At 45.1% G+C, this 19,464-nt stretch overlaps 1 protein-coding gene and 4 non-coding genes across 5 annotated transcripts; all 5 read left to right on the top strand.

The window, feature by feature from the left end:
- The first annotated feature begins 80 nt into the window (after positions 1-80).
- On the top strand, positions 81-18,929 carry ncapd2 (non-SMC condensin I complex, subunit D2). The gene is made up of 32 exons (XM_071383634.1): positions 81-207; positions 559-678; positions 783-858; positions 968-1,026; positions 1,153-1,328; positions 1,898-2,043; positions 2,179-2,306; positions 2,465-2,588; positions 2,763-2,910; positions 3,343-3,540; positions 4,243-4,377; positions 4,457-4,544; positions 5,160-5,352; positions 5,654-5,772; positions 6,390-6,605; positions 6,747-6,921; positions 7,498-7,582; positions 7,880-8,016; positions 9,716-9,848; positions 11,299-11,374; positions 11,466-11,687; positions 11,904-12,073; positions 12,570-12,681; positions 12,766-12,889; positions 12,993-13,148; positions 14,943-15,120; positions 16,286-16,380; positions 16,663-16,743; positions 17,105-17,288; positions 17,536-17,704; positions 17,834-17,959; positions 18,244-18,929. The coding sequence occupies exons 2-32, from the start codon at positions 561-563 to the stop codon at positions 18,324-18,326; spliced, it is 4,230 nt and encodes a 1,409-aa protein (XP_071239735.1). The 5' UTR covers positions 81-207; positions 559-560; the 3' UTR covers positions 18,327-18,929.
- Positions 1,406-1,712, top strand: LOC139564722 (small nucleolar RNA U85). The gene has a single exon (XR_011672816.1). It is a non-coding gene; the product is annotated as a small nucleolar RNA U85 (small nucleolar RNA).
- On the top strand, positions 3,660-3,964 carry LOC139564721 (small nucleolar RNA U85). The gene has a single exon (XR_011672815.1). It is a non-coding gene; the product is annotated as a small nucleolar RNA U85 (small nucleolar RNA).
- On the top strand, positions 4,586-4,893 carry LOC139564724 (small nucleolar RNA U85). The gene has a single exon (XR_011672818.1). It is a non-coding gene; the product is annotated as a small nucleolar RNA U85 (small nucleolar RNA).
- LOC139564723 (small nucleolar RNA U85) lies at positions 8,084-8,394 on the top strand. Its single transcript, XR_011672817.1, has one exon. It is a non-coding gene; the product is annotated as a small nucleolar RNA U85 (small nucleolar RNA).
- Positions 18,930-19,464: the final 535 nt, after the last annotated feature.

Below are 19,464 nucleotides of genomic sequence, written 5' to 3'. Positions count from 1 at the left end.
ACCGCAGACAGATGGCGTAGTTTGTTCACGGAAGAGGGCCAGTGGGAGGCGGGGAGCGATGCCGATGACGTAGTCCTTTGGCGCGCTGCTGTTAAAAATTCAAAACCCTTCCGCAAAAACCGTTGAGAGTAGTACCGTGCTGTTTCAATCTGGTCTACAGTTTCGAAAGATCCTAAATTGTGGCTAAGAGCGCTACAAAACATATTGGTAAGTGTGTTGTACTTGGTTAACGTTACTTATGTCTGGACTTTTTCTTAGTTGTGAAATATAACTAGTTGACTAAAAACAACGTTAAATACTGTAGCTATCTTAAAATAAATTAACGTAGCTAGCTAAAGTTATCTTGTGGCTAACTAAGGTAGCTAACTAACTAGTTCGCGAATAAATCGAAACAAACACGTAACTAATAACTAGCTTTCTTTTGACCAAGTTAACTTAGTTAATACATTTGTGTGATTGGGTCGTTTATAACTACATGGAATTTACTTAGCTTACTATAATTAACGATACCTAGAATGTCAAACACTCGGCTTACACAAGTTGTTTTTTCGTGTACAGTGATGTCGTGGGACTTCTTTGTGCCTGTGTGCGTGGGTGACCTGGTGAAGACTGGGGGCATTAACCAGTACGTGGTTCAGGATGTCGTCTCCCCTAAACAACTTCCCTCCCATCTCAACAGTAAATATCCCAGAGTTTGTTACAGAATTATAATTGTTAGAATATTGTCCTCCTGAAATCTGACCAAGCAACTCAACTCCTTTACTATTCTATATATTTTCCAGGTTTCAAGGCTGCACTGAGAAGCCAGGGTCCATTGTGCATCCTGGAACACTTCGACACGGGTTACACTGTGCTGCAGTGAGTAGCTACATTTACCCAAATTATTGTATTTTTATTTCTTAAACCTACGACAACTATGATGTAATTTCTCGAATTGACTCATGTTGCATATTATTGTATGTCACAGGCATTGTCATAAAGTGGACATGAGTGTGAAAGAGGACACCCTGGAGTTACTCATACAAGGTCAGTGTTTGTGATGGTGTGTGTTGAAATGTCATTCAACTTATACACATGATGGCATACCTGTGCCTGCTAGTGCTCACTATTCAGCCGAAGTCCTCATCCGTATTTCATTGCGTTCTCTATTAGTGGTGAGTGGCCTGTCCGTCTCCCTGCCCTCCCTCCTCCTCAATGCCTCACTCTCCGCACCGGACCGCAAGGAGCAGCTCAATGCTGTCAAAATGAGTGTGTTCCTCCTCTGCAAGCTCACAGAAATCCTGGAGAGTGACTCTTACAGGCAGAGTATCGTCACTGCACCCAGTAAGGTAGGTCATTCTCCAAACAGTCACATTTGATTATGTAGTCTCATAGCATGCTATAGTAATTTAATACATGCACTAATGCCCAGTGATGAGATCATGGCAAGTATGAGCCAATCAGGCTGAGAGTGTGTGCTCCTTCCTCCTGATTGGTGGGTAATCTTGGCAGAGTGGTGAAGATTGGCTGCTCTGCTGTAAGGGCCCACCTACAGTAAACTAGCAGTCCTCCTCATCCTCTGCCCATCCCAGAGACATGGGAGAAGGCAGGACGGAGGCTGCTGAAAGTCTTTGTGTGAGTGTGAGAATATGTTTCAGTTGGCAAGGAGACACAACTCTTCGTTGATAGCCTTTGCTATGGCTATGACATTTTTCTTTGGTAATCTGAGGGCATTCAAAAACCACCTTTGTGACTGCTATGCATAGTGGCCCCATAAACAAGGAGTCACTCTAACTGCATAAGGATATTGTAACTGCATAAGGATAGTACAGTATAGTCATTCTAGAATCTCAACCCTCCTTAGTTCTGTACTGTGTTGACAGTTTGAAGTGAACTTTCTTTCTGTTGACTCCCTCAGGGCAGTAAGAAGGGGAAGGTTGCAGGAGAAGGTTTACTACAGTGGGACTCTGAGAGGGAGACGGTGCTGCAGGCTCTAACCCAGCTCCTTCAGCTGGACATCCGCTCCCTCTGGAGCCTCTCTTTGGTCGAGGAGGAGTTCATCAGGTGAGAGGGCCAGACTGTGGATGAGTGTGTGGGGCTGGAGGAAACATGGGTTTGTGGGGTTTCACTCTAGGTAGAGAACATAGTGAGCGATGAGCAGCAGTCTATATGACTTACAGTATTCTTGTGTGTCCTCAGCTGTGTGACATGCTGCTGCTATAAGCTCCTGGAGAACCCAACCATCAGCCACGTAAAGAACAAGCCCACCAGAGACGCCATCATTCACCTGCTGGGGGTGCAGGTCAAGAAATACAACCACCTCCTGGGTCAGTAACTCAACACCCCCAAATCACTGTTTTTAGACAGCTCCATAGAACCTATACTGATGCATTTGAATATTACTGCGCCACTGCCTTTTTATTAGTGGTATGGTGTTCAAGTGAAGCATTGTACTGATGTCCTCTCTCGCTCTCTCCATCCACAGGTGCCAGTGTGAAGGTGATCCAGCTGCTGCAGCACTTTGATCAGCTGTCGTCAGTGTGTGCCCAGGCTGTGTCTGTGTGGAGCACTGAGTATGGAGTCAAGGCTATTGTAGGAGAGGTCATGAGGTCAGTCGAAGAGATTACTTTTTGTATTGGTGTATCATTTTCCGCTAGAATGTCTTAAGGTCCTCGTGTCATGTCCTTTTTGTCCCGAGAGAAACATATTAGCGACTTGAGTTGGAATGTGTATGACGTCTCTGTTCTGATGCCCTGTTTTCTATACTGAACCTCCTCTCTCAGAGAGATCGGTCAGAAGTCTAGTGAGGAGCTGGCCAGAGAGGGGTCAGGGGTCAAGGCCTTCTCCAGCTTCCTGTCTGAACTGGGCACCCTGGTCCCCGACACCATGATCCCCAACATCAGTGTGTTACTCACACACCTGGAGGGCGAGGTAACTCATACACCATGATCCCCAACATCAATGTGTTCTCACACACCTGGAGGGTGAGGTATCTCATACACCATGATCCCCAACATCAATGTGTTACTCACACACCTGGAGGGTGAGGTAACTCATACACCATGATCCCCAACATCAATGTGTTACTCACACACCTGGAGGGTGAGGTAACTCATACACCGTTATCCCCAACATCAATGTGTTACTCACACACCTGGAGGGTGAGGTATCTCATACACCATGATCCCCAACATCAATGTGTTACTCACACACCTGGAGGGTGAGGTAACTCATACACCATTATCCCCAACATGAGGTTTTATAGTACTACTTTTTCCCTTGAAATTGTGCTTCCTTTGATCAATCATCATGTCCTTAATAACTTGTCATTACTGAATGTTCAAACCTTCTCTGTGCCTGCAGAGCCCTAGTTTGCGTGTGGCAGTGTGTGAAGTGTTGGGAGAGGTTCTGGTCAGGGTCCTGAGTGGAGATGCACTGGATGAGTCTGGCAGAGCTGACAGGGACCGCTTCATGGACACACTGCAGGAGCACCTCCATGACACACACTCCTACGTCAGGGCCCGAGTGCTGCAGGTCTACACACGCATCGTCAACAGCAAGGTGCGAGTTTGTGTGCTTACATCTCTAAAAGGGTATCCCAAACAACTATGTTGATGTATGAAGCAATTCCGGATGCTACTTGCACTGTTATGAAACTGCAGTATTATGTATTCACTAATGCCCAGTGATGAGATCATGGCAAATATGAGCCAATCATGCTGAGAGATTGTTCTCCTTCCTGCTGATTGGTGGGTAATCTTGGCAGTGTGGTGAAGATTGGCTGCTCTGCTGTAAGGGCCCACCTACAGTAAACTAGCAGTCCTCCTCATCCTCTGCCCATCCCAGAGACATGGGAGAAGGCAGGACGGAGGCTGCTGAAAGTCTTTGTGAGTGTGAGAATATGTTTCAGTTGGCAAGGAGACACAACTCTTCGTTGATAGCCTTTGCTATGGCTATGACATTTTTCTTTGGTAATCTGAGGGCATTCAGAAATCTTAGTGACAGCTATGCAGTGGCCTCAACATTCAGTCACTAATGCCCTGTGCTGGTTTGAGTTTGAAGTGAATTGTCCCTCAACATCAAATCCCCATTTGATTGTCAATCTCTCAAGCCCGCAGAAATTATTTGAATTATTTTATTTACAGCAAAAACCTGACTATTCCGTTTTTGAAGGAAAGGAGACAAGGAGAGAATCACTTCCGCTGCGATTACTGAGCGTTCCTCTAATGTCCTCTGTGTGATTTCTACCCCCCCCCCCCCCAGGCTCTGCCCCTGAACAGGTACAGTGAAGTGATGGGGTTGGCAGTGGGAAGGCTGATGGACAAATCCATCAATGTGGTCAAGAGTGCCATCCAGCTACTGGCTGCCTTCATAGCACACAACCCCTACAGCTGCAAGGTGTGTGCGCACACACTCGAACAACCACTACTGTGAAGCACACACACAACAGTGTCTTACAATTGTTTTTCATCTGTAGTTGAGCAGTGCTGACCTGAAGAAACCCCTGGAGAAGGAGACGGATAAACTCCGCGAGCTTAGAGAGAGACTGCAGGAAAACGCACCTGGTAAATTATACACACCACCTTATATTTATCTTTTATATAATGCCCAGTGATGAGACCAAGGTGAATGTAAGCCAACTGAAAGAGGGTTGGGATCTCTCGTCTCGATTGGCCGGTAATCTTGGCAGTGTAGCAGAGATTGGCTGCTCTGCTGTAAGGGCCGGCCTACAGTGACTTGTCCCCACCCACATTTTTCTCCCGTTAAAGAAACACGGTAGAGAATAGTGGGAGGGTGGTGACAGTGTGACTGACGTGTGTTTGTCTGTCTGTGTCTGTATGTGTGAGGCAGGGAGAACCCCACCTCTCCTCAATATTCAGTTGGTCATGAGCGCTCTTTGTTAATCTGAGGGCTTTGTAACAATAGAAATAGAATCCATTCATTCTGAACTCCTCTACCTCATCTTCTGCCTCTTGTCCAAACTATATTTATCATTAAAGGGAAACTCCACTCAAGTTATTTTTATTTAATTTTTTCATTAATCCCCTGATACAGTCCCAAAAATGTTTTGCATGTCAGCGGTCAAGTTTTCAAGATATTGGGCTTTCGAGAAACCTGATGCAAAATGATTTTAGTGTTGATTTCCCATTTAACCATATTCCTTTGGGCTCTCCGTCCAGTGGCAGTGATCAAGGCCTCCGAACTGTGGGCCGCTATGGAGCCTGAGCTGCTCTTCACCGTCAGAGCCGAGCTGGAGCCCACCAGTGAGGGAGAGGGGGAACAGCAGGAGAGGGAGGAGGACGAGGCTGGAGAGGAGGACGACAGGGCCACCGCCGTACAGATCGCCCAGTTCCTCCGCGTCAACAAATACCGGTAAAGTGAAACAATATCTAAATACCGGGCCCAGTTTTTCAAAGGTCATCTATCTGGATTTCGCCTATTGGATAGGACTAATTGCATAGAAATGAAATGGTGGGGGCTCGTTCTATTCATTCTATTTCTATCCATTTAATCCGATCCTATAGGCAAAATCAAATACATTTTGAAACACTGCCCAGGTGACTAGATTTGTAAAAAATCAGGATCAATTGTTTATAGAATTGAGATAACAATTGGCATTCCAAGCTGAACTCCACTGTCATCACATAATAACTGATTGCTGTTTGTGTATCAGGAATGCAGTGCGTCTGTGTGTGCGAGCCCACAGCCTGTTCCCAGAGTCTGAGATGTTCTCGTCTCTGACCACTCTCACCGCCGAGACTCTCTTGGACACACTGGCCCTGCTCTTCAAAGGTACTGAACTCTGTCCGTCAATCACATCACGAAGCACGTGTATTGGTTAAGTGTAGGAGATAGAAAGGGAGGGGGGAAAGTTAGCATTCTGAAAATGTTTGGTCATTTAGTGAATGCTCTTATCTAGAACCGACTTACAATAAGTGAATTTTGAAAGAACCTCATAATACAAGTCTATTAAGTGAACTATTCAGAACTAACCAGCACTCTACTAAAAGAGTCATATTCACTCAATCAAAACACTTTCATATGGATTAAACAAATGATTCAGTAGCAAGCCTTCAAAAACAAGTGGTGAAATCAGTGCTAGAATAAGAGTGTGATATAACCAATCAAAATGTAATTAAGGTCAATCTAGTGCTGTTTGCTTTCAGCAGTGTAGGTGTAGTTCTAGATGACAGCATTACTGATGGAGTGGGTGATAAGGTTTTCTACTGGTGAATCACCCAAGCCTAGCTCTAACACCTGAGAACTAACACTGGTCCTCATTTTAGACCACTATTTAGTTAAATCATGTGGACTGGAACAAATGTGTGCTCGCGCTGGCAGGAGTTAAGATGTTCACATCTGCTCTCAGGAGAACATTTTTATAATCTGACCTCTCTGTTCCTCCCCAGGTCCTGACCAGGACACCTCTGAGATCAGAGAGGACCTGCCTTCCACCCCCCAGAAGGAGGGAGCAGGGGATGGAGGGAAGGAAGGGGTGGAGGAGAGCGAGCTGAAGAAACAGGAGATGCTGTTGCAGTATCTGAGAGACACTGAGAGCTTTGCCCTGCAGGTGGAGAGAGCCATCGCTGTCATCAACACCATGCTCTACTGGAAGACTACCTCAGGTACAAACACACCTCATCTTACCTACACCTGCATTACCATACCTTCATCACCTGCACAGTCAACATCTTACACCAATGACTCCATGCATGTATTCTGAGACAATGTAATATGTGGGGTATTGAGGAATGAATGTGTCTCAGTGGTCCAGGAGGCGGTGCAGTTCTGTGTGACAGTATGCGAGTTCAGTGTGGCGAACTCTCTGACTGGTGTGAGGAAGATGCTGCCTCTGGTCTGGTCTACTGACGCTGCCATTAAAGATGCTGTGGTGCAGGCCTACAGACGCCTCTACCTCAACCCCCAGGGAGATAACACCAGGTACGCTGTCACACCTTCAAACTGTTGCCACAGGCACTTTCTATCGACCCCCTCAGGTCCCTCGATCCCACTACCAATTTCAGATGGTTAAGTTACTTTTGAAATGGTAATTTCTTCCCATGTGAAATTGCGAAGCGGTGCTAGTGACATTATAATGATATTGAGAGTAAAGGGAACTCTGTCTTGTCTGCTGAAATAGCTATAATGGGAACCTGCAATCTTCATTCCAGCACCTCAGCCATTCCCCCCAAGCGGTTTCAACTCTCCGGCTGCGTTTATAGACATGCAATCCCATTCTGATCTTGTTTTCACTAATTGGTCTTTTGACCGATCGCATCAGCTCAGAAATGATGTGAAAAAATGTGTGATTGGTCAAAAGACCAATTGGTGCCAAAATATATATATCAGAATTGGGCTGCCTGTGTGAACACACCATTTATTACATTTTCTGCTGTGAATTTGTTAATCTTGCTCCCACCAGCACATTGCTGCTGAAAGAGATGCAGACTCAAGGTAGAACTTCAGCAACCTCCAATGGGCTATGCTCTGGTGCCTGACTCTCTCTCCCTCTCTCAGGGCTAAAGCTCAGACTCTAGTGGACAGTCTGTCTGAACTGATGGTGGATGCCTCTCTGGGGACAATCCAGTGTCTGGAGGAGATAGTGAGTTTCTCTTATTACCATCTTTTATTATCAATCCTGTCATCAATACTACCCAGTGATTGTTAGCCTTTACTCTTTACTGATTACTCTCTAGCCATCCTGTCATCAATACTACCCAGTGATTGTTAGCCTTTACTCTTTACTGATTACTCTCTAGCCATCCTGTCATCAATACTACCCAGTGATTGTTAGCCTTTACTCTTCACTGATTACTCTCTAGCCATCCTGTCTTCAATTATTAACCCTGTTCTCTCTCTCGTCTAATCTGTTCCAACCCCTTCTCTCATGTCGTCCCAGGTCCAGGAGTTTTTTGGTGGTGGCAGCAGCCTGCAGTCCACGGTAGTGCAGGTTCTGTGGGAGAGGTTCACTGGCAAACGAGAGACCTCCAGCCTGCACAGACGAGCAGCAGTACTGCTTCTGGGAATGGCTGCACGGTAAGGCCCTCACACAAACACAAGTTCTAACTTCACACCTCTGTCTTTAAGTCCCCTTTGACTTCTTGCCCAATGATGAGACCAAGGCGAATGCGAGCCAACTGAATGAGAGAGTTGGGTTCTACCTTGTCTTGATTGGCCGGTAATCTTGGCAGTGTAGCGGAGATTGGCTGCTCTGCTGTAAGGGCCGGCCTACAGTGACTTGTCCCCACCCACATGTTTCTCCCGTTAAAGAAACACGGTAGAGAATAGTGGGAGGGTGCTGACAGTGTGACTGATGTGTGTTTGTCTGTGTCTGTATGTGTGAGGCAGGGAGAACCCCACCTCTCCTCAATATTCAGTTGTCCATGAGCGCTCTTCTTTGGTAATCTGAGGGCTTCTACACCTGTATGTGTCTTTCGGAGGGGTTGGGTTAAAAGTGGAAGTAAAATTTCAGTTGGACCTTGTGGCCATTTGACTAATACATTAATCTTAATCTCTTGATCTTTGTTTAATATGAGACTCTGGTCCAAGTCCAGTTTTGCAGTTAACCTCCCAATGACAATGTTCCATTATTGACGTATGGTAAACTGTTCCTAGGTCTGCACCTATTGGCAACTCCTACCTTTGGCGCTTGGCTTTCTCAACAGTCTGGCGTTGGTTAATTTGTCCACTAAACCTCATTAAGGCGCCTGCATGCTTCCTATCCGTAGCACTTCAGAAGACGTGCATATATTATTACATCTTGTGACATGTTTATTTTAGACTTCACTGAGGTTTTTTCAGTTCGGGGGCAACAAGTCTACTCCCCTTTGTCGATGATTGGTCAACAGTAGAGATTCTTCAATAGTCTGTCATTCAGCGAGAGACGACTTGTTTTCATGCAAGTTTTTTCATTGAGAAATACTCCCGAAAACATCTTAGATGCAAAAACAAAAAAAGGATATCCTCAGCATAAACGTGAACTCAGAAAATCGGTCATTCATTTTTATCTTAGATTAATTCAGACTATTTTGAGGAAGTGTACTGGCTACGCTGTCTCAAAATGGACAAACAGTACTATTGACTCTTTTTTTTCTGTCCAAGTGAATGTCTTTTAAGAGAGTATGCAAGCATACTCATTTGGCTAGCCGAAACGAAGCATGCTGGCGCCTTTATAGTCTCTGAATAGGAGCACAGCAGAGTACACAGACTTCTCTCAATTGAGTCTAAGTCACGACCACACACATCTGGGCTCACCGCCAGGGTTTTCAATGAAGAACAAGCGTTTTAAACAGGCATTCGGTCTCCTTCAAAGACAGCCACTGCCGGTGGGGGGGAGAGGGGGACTATCTGCAGTCCACCCACACTGTAATGGACAATACCGGGCCTCATCTCTTTCCATAACCTGTTTAATCCTGTCCTCACTTCCTCTAACCCTCCCTCCCACACACAATCCCCCATAGACTGGGACTGTGTGTGTTCTGCGGAGGGCCGAGCACCGATGAGATGATTAATTAATCTGGCGCCTGGGCATAATTTAAATGCCGTAGCCTACTACTCTGTTGTGTGTAGACATGGCAGTATGTACATTTACTGCTAAGAACATAATTTGTGCACCACACACTAAAGTTGCTGTGTGTAATAGCATGTTTGTATGCGTGTTCTTGTATCAGATTAGATGTGGCATTTTAGATTATTCAGTGTGTAGCCTAATGTAATTGTGTATTTCTCTGTGTAGAGCGGAGAGGGAGGTGGTCCTCAGTAACCTGGACACTCTGTGCTCTGTGGCTCTGGGAGAGAAGTTGACTGAAGACTTCCTACTGGCCAGAGACTCTGTTATCACCATCTGTAACATCACTGACCATGTCAGGGTAAGACCCCTCATGTAGTTTGCCGGCCTAGACTTTCTAGAGGTCTAGGGCTGTCCCAGACAACAAAAACTATCTTGGTCGACCAAAAGTCGCATGTTCTTTCAACCAATCGATTGGTTGAAATTTAAAGTAGTGTCTTTATATATATATATATATATTACACACCCCCACACCCAATGTGTTTGAATAAAATGAACTAGACTGAACAAAAATATAAACAACATGTAAAGTGTTGGTCCCATTTTTCATGAGCTGAAATAAAAGATCCCAGAAATTTCCCATATGCAAAAAAAAAAAAAGCTTATTTTGAGGAAGCGCGCAATTGGCATGCTGAATGCAGAAATGTCCACCAGAGCTGTTTTGAATGTTAATTTCTCTACCATAAGCCGCCTCCAACATTGTTTTAGAGAATTTGGCAGTACATCCAACCGGCCTCACACCTGCAGACCACATGTTATCACGCCAGCCCAGGACCTCCACATCCAGCTTCTTTACCTGTGAGATTGTCTGAGGGGGAGGCTGTATGCTGAGCAGTATTTCTGTTTTTAATTGTGTGGGGAAATGTATTCTGATTGGCTGGGCCTGGCTCCGTAGTGTGTGGACCCATGCCCACCCACCATGGCTGCGCCTCTGCCCAGTCCTATTAGATTTCAATATTTTCTGCCTGTTTGGAACCGTGTAAACAACTCTGGTATTACTTACAATTTAGTCTGTTCTAACAAAAATCTAAATTTATTACAGCAAAGATTAAAAACATACACATTTGTGAAGTTGCTTTATCTGACATTCTGTGGTTGTGAGAGTCTTGGTGCTCACGGAATCAGTAGGCTATTAAACACTCAAACAGGATCCGTTTTATTTCTGTAGAAATTGATTTATAAAGTCAGGCACGATTTAACAGTTATGCTATGGATTATATATCTAAGTTTGTTTCCTCTAGTTTCTTAGACAATTAAGGCAAGGGCTATTTTCTCGTCTCCTTACTCTGTTCACAACAACAATATGCTGGTTAACTTTGCTATTATGCACATAGCAACATAAAGGGGAAGGCGCCAATTCAACGGCGCACTGAAGATTACGTTTCAGAACCGCGGACAGCGCATTCTCCCGCTATCCATCGCTTGAGAAACTGCATTTGTTATAAAATATATTTATTACCATTGCACCATTTTCTTACAAAATATAACCGCTTACAAGTTCAGTAGCTCATGTCTTAGAGTGATGAACTGTGCCATCCCCGTGGCATCTGCAATGGATTAGTCCACTGAGACAGGTGGGAATCAGACAGGAGTCTTGTGCACCATGAAAATAATATTTTTGAAACTGCTTGACAAAAGAAATCTCGGTCGACCAACAGCCTGAACTAAACAATCTACCAGGTGACTAAATGGGGTCAGCCCTATAGAGGTTTGAAGTGTGTAAAGTGATTGAGTTGAATTGTACCCCCCAGCAATGCAAAGGAGCTCCATTCAGACTGCCTCAGGACAACCAGCTCTTTACCTGCCTCACACAGGCCATCGCTGAAGGTGTGTACACACACTATCTCTTGAGTGGGAGAATGTAGTGTCTCTGCCCCTGACCTTCTCTTAACTAACTGTCTGTCTGGTCCCGCCCCAGGTGTGGTGATGGCGGACCCTCACTGGCAGAGCTTCATGGAGCAGGCTGTACGTCTGCTGTACTTCCTGTCCGAGTCCCCAGACCAGCTCTGCTCCCGCCTCCTCCAGCGCTGCTCTCGCCTGCTATTGGACCAGATCGCGGAGGGCGGGGAGATGTTAGCAAACAAGGATGTCAGCCAGTTGCCGGGTGCATCTCAGGACCCTGAGGAGCAGGGAGAACAAGGTGCGAGAGAGTGGATATTTATTTAAAAAGTTGGTGCACTCTGGTAAAACTTCTGTAGTATGAATAGATGACATTCTCCAGTTGTCTGGTGCTCTTTCACTGTGCCTAGTTGTTGAAACTCTGCCAGTGTGGTAGTGTATTATGATGACCAGTATCTTGTATAGGTACTTTATGGTCAGTATGGTGTTATAGTGATGTGTGTCCCTGTCCCTCTAGTCCCTGCGGTGAGCTGCGTGTCCCTGGCCCAGCTGCTGTCTCTGTGTGGCTGCGTGGCGTTCTGGCAGGTGTCCCACCTGGAGCGCAGCGTCAGCTCTGAGCTGCGGAGGAGGAGAGGAGAGACAGAAGAGAGGGAGGAGAAGGCGAAGGTACCCTCCCGTAAGGCCAAGGTCAGTCTGGACATGGAATGGGAACACAATGTTTATGATGTCCAGTATTTTTAGGCAATCCAAACCAATGATGCAATAATTCACATAATGGTCAATCGTGAGATTAGGATACTACAAACCTAGTGGTAATGAGACTGCTGGGTTTATACACATGTTCTGTGTTTAAGAAGCTTTTACTATACGTGTAAAATTGATTCTCATTGCATTTCATAAACCAAATGTTATCAGAACAGGATGTTGATTAGTAAAGAGGCCATGTGAGTAGGATTGTCTTGCCAATCAGTGACTTTTCTCCCTGGGAAACACTTGATGAGTTTAATTTTGGTCACGCAACACGGTGATTGACAGGTCTTGATGATTCTTCCCATCAGGGGTCTAAGAACAACAGCTATCTTCTTCCTAATTACTCGTTTAGATTAAATCGCTGTAACTTTCCAGTAGACCAGACATGAACAAGGAGTTCTTAATCAACTGTCATGATCCATGTTTCCCACAGCAAGCGGCCAATGACAGTTCTGTGGAGGAAGAACTTGGGTTGATGGGTGCTTCTGCTGAGGACACCGAGGCTGAGCTGATCAGGAAGATCTGTGAGACTGAGCTGCTGGCTGGTAAAGGCATAACTTTTTCAAAACTATGTCATTTTTCCTGATGTGATTTAATTGCTTTGACAACCACATCTCTCCTCCCCCCAGAGGAGAACCTGTTGTGCTCGTTCCTGCCCCTGCTGGTGAGGGTGTGTAGTTCCCCAGGGAGATACTGCCACCCCCAGCTTACCACCGCTGCCTGCCTGGCCCTCTCACAGTACATGATGATCAGGTCAGACTACACCTCGGACTACATTGTTTTTCTATAATTTTCCTTTGTGTGGTATGGCTGTGGTGTGTGTCTCTGTCAACCTCTGTCCCCTCTCCTCTATCAGTCCGTCAGTGTGTGAGGAGCACATCCGTCTCCTGTTCACGGTGCTGGAGCGTTCCTCTCTGCCCGTCGTCAGGGCCAACGCCATCATCGGCCTGGGAGACCTCACCGTCCGCTTCCCCAACATCCTGGAGCCCTGGACCCAGAACCTCTATACCAGGTAATCCAAACACCTGGGCTCAGAACCTCTGTACCAGGTAATCCAAACACCTGGACCCAGAGACTCTGTACCATGTAACCCAAACACCTGGACCCAGAGACTCTGTACCAGGTAATCCAAACACCTGGACCCAGAGACTCTGTACCAGGTAATCCAAACACCTGGACCCAGAGACTCTACCAGGTAATCCAAACACCTGGACCCAGAGCCTCTGTACCAGGTAATCCAAACACCTGGACCCAGAGCCTCTGTACCAGGTGTGCACCCCCACAAGCCATTTTCATTCAGTGACTAAATATTAGCCAAGCAGCTAATATAACTTGTTTATAGTTTAGAATATGGAAGTAGCAAACAAGCTGATCTTTATTTAATTACCCAGCTGTGAGTACTATGGATTGTGTGGCTTTTTTAATTTAGGTAAACATGGCCATTAGATGAGGATGGCTGAGGGCTACAAGCTCGTTCCATGTCTGGTTGTCTGCTAATGTTGTTCCTTCACACGCTCCAGTCCTGCTGCTGCTGCAGTCTACTGAACCAGTTGATCGGAAAACTTATTTTCATATGTTCAGAACAGAAAAAAACAATAGTAAGCATTGTAAAATTCTGTCATGTCCTCCACTATCATTCTGACCTCTGATGTTGCTATTGCGCGACAGTACAGTGTACTGTGCTCTTCAGAACTCCAACCGCTCTTCTGGACTGTCAACCATGGTCTGCTCGCTCGTGCACTCTCAAATAAAATTTGAGCAGAAAGGCCTAGAACAACTTGAAGTTTCTGATTGTGTCCAGAACTACTTGTTGGTGGTATAATTATACAATGAGTAGATTGGAGGGAGAAGGGGGATACTTTCAGGTGATACCATAGGTTATACTCCGTAGGAAGGATGGGGACTTAATTGAAGAAAGCTTAATGATGATTGCTGGTTGTTCTTCCCACATTGAGATGCACTGAAGCCATACCCCTCCCCCATTTAAGTTTAATTACAATTCGTTATCTCTTCATTCCACTCGTTCTGTTTTTGTCTTTGTATAGTGCTAATTATGATGCTTGGTTATTCTTACATTTTATGTGTTTCAGGTGAATAGTGTTTTCCAGGCTTTTCACTATGAACACTAATCCTTAGGTTTTTCCTCATGGTAAGTGTTTTGTAGCAGTCAGTAATTGTCTCCCACACACCTCCATTGTGTTGGGTCTCCTCAAAGACAGAAAGCCCTCCCTGGGAGAGGACTGATAAGGGTATTAAACATGATTTTTACTCTAATGGTAATGCACTGTTTTACAGGCATAGTTAATTATACTGAAGCTGTGGCTTATGACCATCTACTGTATAGCAGACCACACACCCGGCGAGTCTGGTTCCTCTGCAAAACGTCCTAATCCACGGCTGGAGGAGAAGTTGCACGTTTTTTTTTCACCTGGCCTCAAATCCCTTCCCAGTGTATGCGGTTAATTCATTCCCCTGTTTAGAACAATGGAGCCCGGTGAGACCCTGCAGCCATTTTGTGTCAGAGCTCCCTCAGGGTAGAGGCCCTCTGTACCTCCCACACGTACATCTGAAATGACTGCATAGCAGAGGATTATGGTCAATGCCAGTCAGGGGTATTGGCATCGAAGCCTCCAGGTCCAATGTATGGCTGGTCGTATTTTCACCCAGGTAGTCGATTGCTTAATGTCATTGATTGGTCAGAGTCTCTTACATGGTATCCCAGCTGATGCTGATTAGAGCAGAAACCTGCATGCCATTTAAATAATATTGTTTCATCATATAACATGTCCCTGTCTCCCCTGCCTAGGCTGAGTGACGAGAACCCGGCGGTGAGGCAGACTGCGGTGACTGTTCTGACCCAGCTAGTGCTGAAGGACGTGCTCAAGGTCAAAGGTCAGGTCAGTGAGGTGGCTGTGCTGCTCATCGACCCCCAGACACACATCGCCAGCCTCGCACTCAACTTCTTCAACGAGCTCGCCTCCAAGGTACACAGTATTATTTCCAGGCATTTCTATTTAATTGGGATATACAGTGCCTTCGTGACGTATTCAGACCCTTGACTTTTTCGACATTTTGTTATGTTACAGCTGTTCATGTTTTAAGTATCCCTATACTTCTGTTATTACGGGGCTATCACCAGGTCAAGAGTGCGCCTGCGCAGGTGAGAAGTTGGTGGTTGGACCTAGCCTTGAGTGTAATGGCTACCTTGTAAGTGTGTTCATATAGTAGAGTCAACTTTGTTAAACTGGAACCTTGTCGTTGTGTCATTTCGAGTTAACAACAGCCTTATTTGATTTTTTTTTATCCAATCTACACACCATACTCCAAAAGCAAAGACAGTTTTTTAGACACCTTATTTACATAAGTATTCAGACCCTTTGCTATGAGACTTGAAATTGAGCTCAGGTGTGTCCTGTTTCCATTGATCAGCCTTGATGTTTCTACAACTTGATTGCAGTCCACCTGTGGTAAATTCAATTAATTGGACATGATTTGGAAAGACACACACCCGTCTACATAAGGTCCCACAGTTGTCAGAGCAAACACCAAGTCATGAGGTTGAAGGACTGGACTTGAACCCAATCGAACATCTCTGGAGAGACCTGAAAATAGCTGTGCAGCAACGCTCCCCATTCAACCTGACAGAGCTTGAGAGGATCTGCAGAGAAGAATGGGAGAAACTGCCCAAATACAGCTGTGCCAAGCTTGTAGCGTCATACCCCAATTTGTAAGTCGCTCTGGATAAGAGCGTCTGCTAAATGACTTAAATGTAAATGTAAATACCCAAGAAGACTCGAGGCTGTAATCGGTGCCAAAGGTGTTTCAACAAAGTAATGAGTAAAGGGTCTGAATACTTATGTAAATGTCATATTTCAGGTTTTTATTTTAAATAAATTAACAAACATTTCTAAACCTGTTTTTGCTTTGTCGTTTTGGGGTATTGTGTGTAGATTAGAAGGAGAAAAACAATTTAATCAAATTTAGAATAAGGCTGGAACGTAACAAAATGCTGAAAAAGTCAACGGGTCTGAATACTTTCCGAATGCACTGTAAATCTGAGTTAGTGTATTGGGGACCTTTTTACATAGACTGAGGGTAATGGATCCTCCAATGTTCTAAACCAGACAGTGGCGTCTCTTCTCCTCCCAGGACAATGCTATCTATAACCTTCTCCCAGACATCATCAGCAGACTGTCCGACCCAGAGAGAGCCATGAACGAGGAAGACTTCCACACCATCATGAAGTGAGTGGTGTCCACACTGAGCTGTGTGCCTCTTCTGCTCTCACTGTGTATATTGTGTTGTGATCAGTATAGTGTGTATCAGTATAGAGGGCTACTTAACCTGTGTGTCTGTCGCTCACTGTGTTCTCTCCCAGGCTTTACACACTGGATGACTTGGCATGCTGGAGTCACATTGTGACTCTGGTTTGAAACCTGTTGTGCTGAATAACATGGAAATGGGATGCTAATATGTGAGTGGTGTTTTAATGCCTTATTTTAATGTTTCCCTCTGTCTGTTTTCAGGCAGCTGTTTTCCTACATCACTAAGGAGAGACAGACTGAGTCTCTGGTGGAGAAGCTGTGTCAGCGCTTCAGGACCGCAAAGTGAGCAGCCCGTCTTCCCCTTGCATTTCCTTCCTTTCTCCTAACTTCTGTTCTCCCATTCCGTGTCATAACGGCTGGCATTAGTTCCTCTGTCTCAGGAGTATTCGAGGGTTGTCTGTTCAGCGAACTCGGGGCCAACTCTTTCCCTCTTTCTGGCTCATCATTCAAAGCACAGACCTCCATAGAAAGGGCATTTTAGATTAAGCCACAGACAGACAGTGAATCAGTGAGACCATGGGCGGAGAATGATTTCTTCAAATGTCAGGTCAGATTTCCTCTGTTCTTGAAAGACTATTTGTTGTAAGTGAATAATCAAATTTCCTCACTCCACCCCCCCCCCGCCCCCCAAATCTCTCTCCAGGACTGAGCGTCAGTGGTGTGACCTGGCCGTGTCTCTGTCTCTGCTGTCTATGTGTGAGCGAGGGCTGAAGAGGCTCCAGGAGTGTTGGGAGTGTTACAGTGACAAGCTGACTGAGACAGGAGTCTACCAGCCTCTCCTCTCCATCACTGCTAAGCTACGCCGAGGAGCCAAGCCACAGCTCAAGGTACAGATGATAGTGGTTGTATGTATTGACTGGCAGAATAGTTTTTCACAGCTGTTCAAACCACATAAGAAAGCCCTTAGCCCCCCCCCCCCCCCCCAATTCAGATATACATAACAATAAACTTGGGACAAGTGAGCGACTACGGACTATCCAGACTCTTTCTGACTATCCAGACTGATTTCTTGACTGTGCTCTAAATGAATACACATGCCAGGTCTTATTCTGATTCTTCTGTCTCTGTCCCCAGGTCCAGGTGGAGGAGTTTGAGAAGCGTCTGACGGCGGTCCACACCCGGGGGCTGGAGAACGTAGAGAGCTCTGAGATGGAGAAGAACCAGCCCGAGGGAGCTGGGCCCAGCCAGAACACCACTCACACGCCACTACCCAACAAGGGACGGGGTGGCAGGCCCAAGAGAGGTGAGCGCGCACACAAGTGTAGTGCCTTTTCTGGTAGACAGTGAATTTTTCCCTCCTGAATGTATTTATTTTTGCCAATTACATAGACTTTAGCTAATGTTCCATGATTTTCTTTCTCTCCCCTCAAAGGTCAAGCCAAGCCCTCTGTAGCCAGTCGCCATGACGATAGCTTTGTGACCCCTAAACCAACCCGGAAGTCCTCCAAGAAAGCTGTTATCACCTTCAGCAGTGACGAAGAGGAGGAGGAGGAAGAAGGTATCTGCACTTTCTAACAGTACAATCTGTTTTAGTCTGAGTGTTAGCAGTGCTTTTCAGTTAAAGTGATGGAAAGCATATAAACTGATTCATGCTCTCAGTAGATTGTTGGTGCTGGCTTCCCAGGATGGTGTCATGAAGTACATTTGAGCTCAGTGAATGAAGTGACATTTGTTTTAATCTTTGCAATTTCATAGCAATTACTGTTGGGAACAAATCTGGTTAGTTGTTGCTTGTCAAATTAACACATCAATGTTACTGATATTTGTTTTTTACCCAATCAGACGCTGTCATGGCAGAGAGTGAGACACCTAAGGTGACCACACCCATCGCCCGCACCTCTCGACGTGCCCGTCTCCGACACTGATCCCTCTCTTCCTCTGCTTTTAGTTTGTATGTCACATGTTCTGTTTTTGTCTTTTTAAGTCATGTTTTTTCATTTTTAAAATAACCTTTTATCTTTTAATGTTGCTCTAGTCAGTACTAAATACTTTGACTAAATACTAGTCTTTTAATAAATCTTTGGTGTGAACCACACAACCGCTGTCATCCGTGTGTGTTTGCAAGTGGAGTTAGATTTATGCCCTTGTCTTGCATTATGTGTGTTTGGTCAGTGAAATAGTGTGTGTTCAGGTTGGACTGTCCCAGCTTGGATAGACACGGTTGCTACCATTCTTACTCCTTTACTCTCTCCTCCATGCTCCTATTTCTGCCAGTTTGAAATATTCTGTAATCTCACCCATTGGAAGTTATTAAACCTGGTAACCTAAATCCTGAGACATGGCAATTCATTTTTGTCCTCTAGTGGACATTTAGATCTTCGTCTGTATCTGAGGCCATACAAGCCAGTTTATTAAGTCCTGTTTGAGAGGACATTGGGCTTTTCAAATATATCACGTGTTTATCATATTTACGATTTGATCACGAAAGAGGACAATTTTGCACTTACAATAAAATCCTTTTAAAAACTTTTCTTGGTAACATGCTTTTTCACCCCACACACATGTAAAAAAAAAAAATAATAATAATAATTTATATATATATATATATATAATAATAATAATAATAATAATAAAAAAATGTATCCTAAACTTTTTCCCCGGGTCTCACCTGGTATATGATGTGCCTGACACCTGAACAAAATGGTAGCATGTTATTTTACACTTATTTTAGACTTCTCTCCCTCTGACACGTGCTCCATCTCTGCCCCTCAATACCTCCTGATCTCTCCAAGGTCTTCCCCTCCCACACACCTCTTCCCTCCTGTTCCATGCTTTTTCTCTGCCTGTTACGTTCCTCGGTCGCTCTCCTCACTGACATCTTCATGTTGTACCTTCACCCCCCTCTTTTGTAGCTAATCTCTTCCCTCTACCTCCCACTCACTCTCTTTCCTTTTAAATGACACAGGAGTGAACTTCTGTTTTTGTGAATTATGTAAAGGGAAAAAACACCTTTTGACTTCAGACTAAATGTAAAGTTTGGGTTTATAAACTCTGCGTTGGCAG

This window comes from Salvelinus alpinus, chromosome 35 (assembly GCF_045679555.1).
Source record: "Salvelinus alpinus chromosome 35, SLU_Salpinus.1, whole genome shotgun sequence".
Classification (NCBI taxonomy): Eukaryota; Metazoa; Chordata; class Actinopteri; order Salmoniformes; family Salmonidae; genus Salvelinus; species Salvelinus alpinus.
This window is presented reverse-complemented; position numbering and strand designations above follow the sequence as displayed.

Excerpts from the sequence above, each read along its gene's own strand:
- ncapd2 (XM_071383634.1), top strand. The coding sequence starts at position 561 with ATGTCGTGGGACTTCTTTGTGCCTGTGTGCGTGGGTGACCTGGTGAAG. Across the intron at positions 1,329-1,897 it reads TCGTCACTGCACCCAGTAAG|GGCAGTAAGAAGGGGAAGGT; the intron begins GTAGGTCATTCT and ends TGACTCCCTCAG. Across the intron at positions 4,545-5,159 it reads ACTGCAGGAAAACGCACCTG|TGGCAGTGATCAAGGCCTCC; the intron begins GTAAATTATACA and ends CTCTCCGTCCAG.